Genomic DNA, 9,642 nt, shown 5'->3' with positions numbered 1-9,642 from the left:
ATTCCTTATATATTTTTCTAAATACGTACTTTAAGTGAGACCTGGTGCAAATTCACTTGAAAACATGCTCCATAGAGTAGCTTTCGACTGTACTTTGCCCAAAGGACTCTTCTTAAACCTTTTATAGGTTTCAAAACACTTCCCAGACTTCCCATCTTGATTACATTATATTCCATATTACGGGTCAACCTTAGCCCGAAGGAACGAGGTGTTACTTTATCCTTCTCTGAGTTCCTGTTGTGGCAATTGGAAGTCGAGCTAAATTTCCCATGACTAGAGATTTCTCAGTAGTCATAGCAGGGTATTCAAATGTATCCTTTCGATTTGGCAAAGTTGGCCAACTAGCATCTCCATCAGCGACTTTCATTCCTGGAGAAATCACCTCATTCACATTCATCGTCTTCTGCTTGAGCTCAGTCTTTACATTCTCTACTCTTTGTTGCCTTGTTAGCGTATCGTCTTCTGCTTGAGCTCAGTCTTTACATTCTCTACTACTGTTGCCTTGTTAGCGAGTTTGCATGTCCTTCCCTGTCTATCTCCAGCAACGGCCTTCAATAGAATCACACTTTGTCTGTCGGTGTAGTTGTTAATGTCTCTTTCCTTTTTGGCAACTCTTTCATTCCAACTTTCCACATGGCATATGTAGGACCACAAGATTAAAGAGCATTTTTTGTACATTTAACATATCTTTAGTTTATGACCACGAGATTCAAAGATCTTCTTTACTCTCTTAAACTCCGTGCCAAAACAAATTGAAACGGAGGGAGTATTATTCAATAGTAAATCCCAACCAAAAAGAAAAGGCATCCCAACTAGCTTGACATTAGTGGTAGTAGTTAATATTTTATTTGTTGTTTCAAAGGTTATTTTCTAATCCTTTTATCTCCTGCAAATAAGAGATGTGCTTTAATAAAAAAATAAAAAAAAGCTTCAGACTAATTCTTGGTTTTGGAGGTTAATATATCTTTCTTGTAGAACAGTAATTTTGATACAGTCTGAAAAATAGCATCCAATACTTAGAAACTTCCAACTTATCCTTATTAGTGTCATTTACAAGAACCAAAAATAAAAAGAATCACACATTTCCCCGTAAACGAGATGGTCGTTGCAGCTTTACTACAATCTTGATCTAGGACTACAATTACAAAATATCCATTTCCCTGGGAACATCTATTCACAGGCCAAATAAAAGAACTTAATATGAATAAATATCATGTGTTAACCTATGTAACAATTTACATTGCTCAGAAGTTTCTTAACCTAAATGACAATCTACATTGCTTGAATTCTGATCATTTATCGAGAGTAAGCCCCTCGATTTTGAAACTGAGTTTTCAGATACGCACTAACCCTCTTCCAATGGGGAACCGTTGACCCATAAAACTGCACCCGCGCTGATCTTTTTGGCCCCTCACAAAAGAATTCCAAGTCTCTGACAATATCACATTCAACACTTTCTGGACTTTCAAGCAGAAGCAATGCAACTGAGCCATGGGACTCTAGGCTCCTCATCCATCCACGGAGCAGAAAATTCACGACCTGTACATATAAAATCTCCTTCACCTACACTAATAATTACTTACCCTATTCATATGTTCTCATTTGAATATTTCAAGTTGTCCCAGAAAAAACTGTCACTATCAAGAATTAGTCCAGAGCCAACTTCTATGTGTAAGCTATTCGTTCTTTGAAAGAATTCCAAGCACAATTAAAACGACTTCATAAGCAATCTCAGAATGTCAAGCAAAGATGAGAGACACTTAGTTACTTATCTTTTCCTTGCATTAGGTAATTAATCAAGAACTTACATAAGCTTTTACAGTTGGCTACAATCCATGCACCAGAAAACGAACATAAAGTAGGATGACTGAAGGGCCTGGGACAAGGCTGGCAGGACAAATTTACGGATTTTGTGAGTCAAGGACAAGGTTCTTTGAGGAAGGTAGGAGCAATTTACAGATCTGAGGGTCCGGGACATACCTCTTTTACAATAGTGACAAATTAGATTTTAAGGGTTTATTTGATGCTCTGTGTGTTGCTGAACTGTTAAGAAAAAGATGGCCTGTATAGTTTTATTTAGGGAAAATACATAAGTTGCCTCCTAAACTTGCTCAGAAAAGTCACACATTAATACTTTACGCGCTACCGTTTACCTCCTTATTCTTGTCCAAATAGTATTTATTACCCCCCAAAAAATGCAGAACCAACCTTTTGGTGAGCAATGTCTTCCACGAGTTGCCACGTTATCTGCCATGTCAGAGTGATGTTAGATGCTAAATAATTTAATTTTCTCACACCTTTTCTTTTTCTTTTTTCATTTCTTATCTCTTTCTTCATTTTGTTCGCAAATTTTCTTACCCAAATCTCCCTTCGCTGCTACCATCTTACACCAACAAAAAGGGGTTCAAAACCATTGAGCTCTAACTTGAAGGAAAAGCTGGCAAGATCATGATAGTTTTTGACAAAGTAATGCCGAGAGAAAGGAGATTAAAGTGAGAGAGATGAATGATCAAATGAGTTGAAAGTTGATCAGATAATATTGGAGGTTTTGCTCGAAAAAAAAATTCGTTAGTCCAATTTTCAAAAAAAAGTTAGTAGTATAATACATTTTGTGTGATTTTGGCTTTCCACGCGCCTTGGGTTAATACCACTTCCTTTGCCACATCATCAGTTAAGGGGCATTAGTTCCACTTCGGACAAGAATAGGGGGGTAAACGGTCGCCCCTGAAGTACCAGTGTGTAAATGACTTTTCTATGCAAGTTTAGAAAATAACTTATGCATTTTCCCTTTTATTTTAACAAACAGAGAATGTGAACTTGAGGACAAAAAGCCACGGGCTTTAGGAAATTCGATGCTAGTCTTTGGACAGTAACCCTCAGCGATTAAAAAAGGCTCCTTCCTATTCAATATCAGAAATTATCTTCACCAAAATTCAGAAGCACACAGTCTAAACGTCCTTGGAAACACGGTTGAACTGAGTTAAATTGTTAATCATGTACCAGCCAGTTACTGTCCAGTACATTATCCAGCATGCAGTTAATTGTATTTCTAAATCCCGCTAAAGCCACCAGGAGTACGTCTCAAGTAAAATGATATCTCTTCAATACCAATTTCCACACGTATCTCTTCCCTGCTAAAATCCCAGTTGCAGAGGTGGTAAAGAAGGGAAAAACATGCTAATAATTAATTATGTAAGAGGAAGTAGCAGTAACTAGAAAGCGGTTTCCTGTTGCCTAATGAGACTGACATCCATGCGGTTCATTTAATAAAAGGACTCTCAGCATATACCCCTAACCAATAGCATTTTTATTATAAATCCAAATTAGGTTAGTCCTGACCACCTGAGTACCAAAAGGCAACCTACACAACGGTAGTACTTGGTAGCTAAATTGGCAGTTGGCACATATGCAGACGAGAGGCCCGAGGTTTAGATATAAAGGTGAAATGTAGTTGATGGCTAAGATGACTTCTAAAAATAAAAGTAAAGCATTCAGTATAACGGCATACCTCTGGAACTTCATCATGGGGACAATGACCGGCAGGGCTAATCTCATAATATGGAGCTGCAGGCAGTTGCCGTTTCACCTGTAAACCCCAAATAGGCTTCACCCAGGGGTCTTCTTTCCCGTACATGAGACACACAGGCACATTGTTCATTTGACACCTATGGAAATGTAAATACTGAAAGCTTTGGGATCTAGTTTAGTAATAAACAAGCCAACTGCAGCAATGTCATATTTTGCTCTACTTACCCAGATAAAGCCTCTTCAAAAGAAAGTTGTCCTCGGGGAGCAAACATTATTGAGGCAAAAGCTGCCGCTGCTGCAGGATGTTTTGTCGTCTCAAGTATCCGAGCAAAAACATTATCAACCTTTGTTGTGTGATCAGCATAAACTTGTTTCAGTATCTTAGCAATACTTTCAGGATCACTAATTTTCTGCCATCTGAAAGCATAATAAAACACAGCCATACATTTAGGTACTAGGGTACAACGAGGCAAGTCGTAAATCATTCCTGAGGATTCCGAAAAGATAACTCGCACTATGATATCCAATAACACCAAGCATTTTATCTCATGTAAGTTGAGAAACATAATAGACATACTAATTTATTACTCCCTTTATTCCAATTTATGTGGCACACTTTCCTTTTAGTCTGTACCAAAAAGAATGTCATCTTTTTATATTTAGAAATTATTTAACTTTATGACATGATTTACAGCCACACAAATATCTAATGTTTGTTTTGGACCACAAATTTCAAAAGTCTTCCTTTCTTTTTTAAACACCGTGCCTAGTCAAATGTGCCGCATAAATTGGGACGGAGTATTTGGCTTCTTAAGGGACTCCCTACTTCAGGAGACAAGTTTATGGGACTAAAGGAACTGCCTAATAACATTAAAAGAAATCATATAACTTACACAAGTTCTGTGACCTTTCTGACAGAGGTGGGAAGAGGAAATTGTCCAGCCCAAGGAAATACTTTAGATAATCGAGGGGATCTAACAGGATTCGGAAAAAATCCCCAAAAAGGTGTTGCGTTCAGCAAAGTTACACCTTTAACCAAATGAGGGTAACATGCCGCGAAGTAAATGGCAACATAGCCACCAAGAGAATTCCCCACAATGTAAACTGGCTCTTTAATAACCTGCAGCATAAGAAGATGTTTTTGAGTTTTATGTATTCAAATAAATAAAGTAAAACCAGTCAAAAACTAGAAGACTTGTCACAAAATATATTTTTCTATGATAATTTTATTTAGTCAAATAAAACAAAGTCCCTATGGAAGTCTGTTTTCCTATTGTCACAAAAGTAATGAAAAAAAAAAAAAAGTAAAGAGCCCCAGCAAAACAGATATGGCCTCGTCAGAGCAATAGCACAGCTAGAAACTGATACTCAGGGAAAATATACAAGCAGTTAAATAGCAACATGAGCAAACAAGACAAAAATAAGTTTAATAGCCTGACTGCAATCCGACACATCTGCTTAGAGGTAGTTTACATTATAGCAAGCATTTAAACCAGGATAGTTGACACAAACAACAAAGTCCTACTGATAGGCTGGGATTGATTAAAGCCTTCATTATCTTTTTACACTGGGTTTGTTGTTGTTTTATCCTTTTACATCGATATCAAATCATCCAGAGGAAATAGAAGGTGCATTGGTAATATTTGGTAGCTCAAATTACTTCATAGGAACTGATGAAGTAAGTTTTAGAACTACAAGAAAGAACCAAAAATAATTTCTTGGTGCTAGGTCGTGATTCGTGAAGCACAGATGATACACCTGAAGGAATAATGAACTGCCTAACCTCAGACTCAATCATTTCAGTCCAATTACTTTTTTACTGTAGCCCCAAATCTTATCATCACCACGCCAGCATTCGTATAAATTCTTCCTGCCTATCAGTTCATAACAAGAACAACACCATGCCCAGTGTAATCCCACAAGTGGGGTCCGGGGAGAGTAGGATGTACGCAGACCTTATCCCCATCTTTTTGGGGTACAGAGGCTGTTTCCAATGGACCCTCAGCTTAAAGAAACGTAACCGGTGCAGGATTATCTGAATTTGTAGATAGATATAAGTCACAGAAAAGACAAACTGAGATTCTCTACTTTGTGCTTACTCCCATTTATATCAAAAAAAATTATTTCCTACTGCCCAGGAAGAGAGAGAGAGAGAGAGAGAGACTAGTGCCAAGGAAGACAGCCGCCTACATAGTATCATTCAATTGTCTACTGCATCAGGAAGAATACATAATGTGATACATGAAAACCCACCTACTTAATTAAATTGATGATGAGCAGTGGTTAAGAGCTGGGATTTTCTTTTCCTTTATTAGTTAAGAGCTAAAACTCTTTGAACATGTTATAAATAATATTACTGCAAAAGTGCACCAAATTTATTAAAAAGTAAATCAATGCTAACATGTTTTAATTCTCAACTCTTTAGAAATACCCCAAAAAAGTGAAAATATAAAGATACAAAGTAGTACCTCTTCAATGAAATAGTGCACTTGCTCCTTCCATAGGTCGATAGAATAGACAAGTTCTTTAGCCCAAGGTTCTGCTTCATCTCCAAAGCCCCAAACGGGATCAGGTTGTTCCTTGGACGGAGAGGTCAGATCTTCATATGGTAACGACTTCCCCTGGCCGAGAAAATCTATTGCCCATATTCTGTGATCACGACCAAGATCCTTTAGCTGCTTTTCATAGTGAAATGAACCAACACCAAAACCAGGGAGAAAAAGCATTGCCGGGGAATTAACATTTTGGCACCCTGATTTCTCATAATGAACATTCAATTTTGGCTTCCATTCCCAATAACAACTGCTAATGGGAGCAACATAATCATCTTTACTCTCATCCGGCAAACCAGGAATGATAACCTTCGGTACTGAACTGCCAGCACCAGTCACGTCTGGACTACTCTCTTTTCTATCAACTACATAAGAGTTATAACTTTTACTTAAGACACTTGAATCAAAATTGTCAAATTCCTTCAATGCATTGATAGGGCAGCAAATTTGGCTCCGATTTGGTGTTTTTATGCTAAACTGATCAGCACCAGAATATCTACGCGCTCCTCGAGAAAGTTTAAAAAGAACATAACACATTCTTTCTTCTTTCAGTATGGAAAACTTTGCCTGATTTGAACTTAGACATCCGCCAATGGCTTTCCCTCTAACGTTTTCAACGTAACAAAATGATGTCGAATGGCAAGATAGAATTTCCATTCCTGAATTAACTTTCTGAAATGAAAAGTTCAAATCAAGAAAATACCAAAACTTAGCAATATTATCGCTTAACAGAAATCTGACATGTATATCACACACAATTCATCAGGAAATATGCACCATTCCAACACCAAACAAAAAAGGAATAAAGAATACCAGCAATTCACTTCTTAAGGCTTTGCTCTACAAAAAATGAGGCCCCCTAAAAACAATTCCTCTTGGAAGCGGCTTTGGATTTATCCATCAACATCAGATTCATCCTATCAACATCAGATTCTTTTTAATTTGTTGTTGGTTTTCATCATTTGTTAGTAATATGATAATATTCCCTGTATATTTTGTACTTGAATAGAAAAAGAAAAGTTAATCTAATGTTAATCAATTAGAGTCCAAATATTCGGACTATGGATGTGTTTAGCATGGAGGAAAGTATTTTCTGAATTTTCCCATGTTAGGTTGGTCAAAATGTTTTGCAAAGCATTTTCTTTAGGGAAACAAGTTCCTTAAAAGTGACTTCCCTAATGGAAGTAAGAAAAACAAGTTCCATAAGTAACATTCCAAGTTCATTGCCTCCTCTCCACCCACCCAACGCCCCCAACCCCCACCCTTTGATCATCCCACCCCCGAACCCCACTCTCCACCCTATCCCACCCATCATAGTGTTTTGCTAGATTACATATAGATGCTCTTGGGATAATATTTTTTTTTCTTACTTACCAAACACTCTATCTGATTGTTTCTTCCGCTTCGTTTATCTTACTATCTTGTTGTTGTTGTTACTGCTGCTTTTTTCCTCACCCCTTGAGTCCAGGGTCTACCGGAAACAGTCTCCCTTCCTTCAAAAGGTAGGGGTAAGGTCTACACACACTCTATCCTCCTCATACCCCACATGTGGGATTACACTGGGTTTGTTGTTGTCGTACTCACCAAACACTAGAAAATAAGTAAGAAATTCACTTGTTGGAAATACTTTCTAGGAAAACATTTTTCTTCATACCAAACACACCCTATATGTGATATTAATTAGAAAATCAGATTCATTGGCTAATGCACCAATTCCACCTCCATTTTGTTTAGTAAATTCTTCATACAATGTCATCACCAAAATAAAAAGACCTATTGGCAGGGCTGGAGGAAGCTGGACGCATGTCCACAAATTCTTCAGTACCCAACAAAGTTTAATGCTACAACATGAAATTTCATTTTAAAAAGTCCAATTAAAACATGATTAAAGTAAGAATAGCAGAGTTTTCTTGAAGAAAGACTAGAAAGGGAAAGAAGGAATTTAATATCGCCTCCGTGCCAATTTATGTGTCTTGGTTTGACCAGCCACAACATTTAAGAAATAAAGAGAGATCTTGTGATCATGTGTTAATATACTAAAATGTCTTTTGAATCTTGCAATTATAATAAACTTGTCACGAAGTATGTTTAAATTTTCGACTTACTAAACAGTATAAAAACACTCTTTCTGAACAGACAAAAAAAAAAGTAAGAAACTTAAATTTGGATTGAGGGAGTATTACCTCTAAGCAGATATCGAAGCTCCAAGACAGTGGGAAAGATGGTTATATATTTCTTTTTGCTCTGCTCAAAGAGAGGAGCAGTATACTAATAGATATAATCCACAAAATCTCTTGGAGAGGGAAAGAGATGTTCCAGTTATTTATTTAGAAGCCAATAAAAGTCACGAAATAAACGAGGATTATATGAAGTGTATAAAATCACTCTCTTCTTGCCCACTATATTTGTCTGGATTTTTGGAATTTAGGAAAAGGAGGAGTGCAAGGAAGGATTTGGTTGAGTTGTTTGGGCCACCACGTGGGCAGTGTTCATGGCTGATTGGCGTTTCATATTTGTTCATGCGTGAGGCTGGGGTCACACCCTCTACCATATTCAAAATGCCAACTAAGAGAAGAAATTGTAAATAAATTCACAAATAACCACTTTTCACCTTATATACTACTCTCTCCTACTCATAATAAGTGATGTTTTTAGTTTAATGTCTACCCCTTAAAAAATTAGGAGTATTTATTAACTTATCCCTAATCAAATTTTACCACTTTCTAAGAGTCTGTTTGGCCAAGCGGGTAAAATCTGCTCATTTTGATAAGTTTTTTTTTTTTTTTTGTGTTTTTCAAAAATATACTTTTGGTAATAAGCATTTTATATTTGGCTAATTTATTTGAAAAGCGTTTTTGGTAAGCAGATTATGTTTGGCTAATATTTTTTTAAAAGTGCTTTTGAGTGATAAATTATAAAAATGACAAGCATCAGTGAACGTTTATTGATAAGATTATTTTATAGAGAGAAATCATATTAAATTTCTATAAGACTTTAATTAAAATTTATACGTTTATTTAATTAAAATGAAAAGGTATATTAAAATTTTCAATCGATATAATTAATAAATAGATTAATGAAAGAAAATATCAAATTTTCGTATAAAATTAACATGATTTAAATATATCAAAAAACATCATGAAAAAATAAAGTATATGAAATGCATGATTAAAGAATCAAAATGAAATGAGTTGCTATATGTAGTAATCAAACGGGTTGTTTTATAATTAAAACTAATGAGTAATGAGGGTTATACTTGGTAAATATGTATTTATACTAGGGATATTTTGTCTTGAGAAAAATAATTTCTGCTTCTGTTTCTGCTTTTTCAAGAAGTAGAAATTTTTAGCTTTTTCCCAACTGCAGAAAAACTGCTTCTGCTCTCCTCAAGAGCGCTTTGTTGGCCAAACACATCAAACTCTAAAAAAAGGGCTTCTAGCCGTAGGGAACTAATAGCTCAGTTTATTGGCTACCTGAACTTTCACCTTGTTGGTGAGGGTTCGAATCCCCACATTGTAATCCCCTTCCCCTACCTCTATGTAATAAAAAAAAATTACAAAAA

The 9,642-nt window shown here is 36.2% G+C and overlaps 1 protein-coding gene across 3 annotated transcripts; it reads right to left on the bottom strand.

The window, feature by feature from the left end:
• Positions 1-1,003: 1,003 nt before the first annotated feature.
• On the bottom strand, positions 1,004-8,585 carry LOC132055179 (pheophytinase, chloroplastic-like). Of its 3 annotated transcripts, XM_059446904.1 has the most exons (7): positions 8,264-8,585; positions 6,894-6,997; positions 5,997-6,752; positions 4,422-4,648; positions 3,754-3,945; positions 3,509-3,665; positions 1,004-1,539 (listed from the first exon to the last, which is right to left on the bottom strand). In XM_059446904.1, the coding sequence occupies exons 3-7, from the start codon at positions 6,735-6,737 to the stop codon at positions 1,297-1,299; spliced, it is 1,560 nt and encodes a 519-aa protein (XP_059302887.1). In that variant the 5' UTR covers positions 6,738-6,752; positions 6,894-6,997; positions 8,264-8,585; the 3' UTR covers positions 1,004-1,296. The 3 variants fall into 3 exon arrangements, with proteins under 3 accessions (XP_059302887.1, XP_059302882.1, XP_059302875.1); XM_059446899.1 differs by lacking the exon at positions 6,894-6,997 and having other exon boundaries at positions 7,455-8,585; XM_059446892.1 differs by lacking the exon at positions 6,894-6,997.
• Between the last annotated feature and the right edge of the window lie 1,057 nt (positions 8,586-9,642).

The sequence above is a fragment of the Lycium ferocissimum genome, chromosome 1 (assembly GCF_029784015.1).
Source record: "Lycium ferocissimum isolate CSIRO_LF1 chromosome 1, AGI_CSIRO_Lferr_CH_V1, whole genome shotgun sequence".
Taxonomy (NCBI): Eukaryota; Viridiplantae; Streptophyta; class Magnoliopsida; order Solanales; family Solanaceae; genus Lycium; species Lycium ferocissimum.
This window is presented reverse-complemented; position numbering and strand designations above follow the sequence as displayed.

Coding starts and splice junctions, on each gene's coding strand:
- LOC132055179 (XM_059446899.1), bottom strand. CDS start 6,737: ATGGAAATTCTATCTTGCCATTCGACATCATTTTGTTACGTTGAAAAC. Junction 3,666..3,753: donor TTTGAAGAGGCTTTATCTGG/GTAAGTAGAGCA, acceptor ACATTTCCATAG/GTGTCAAATGAACAATGTGC. Junction 1,540..3,508: donor CCCATGATGAAGTTCCAGAG/GTATGCCGTTAT, acceptor TTATATGTACAG/GTCGTGAATTTTCTGCTCCG.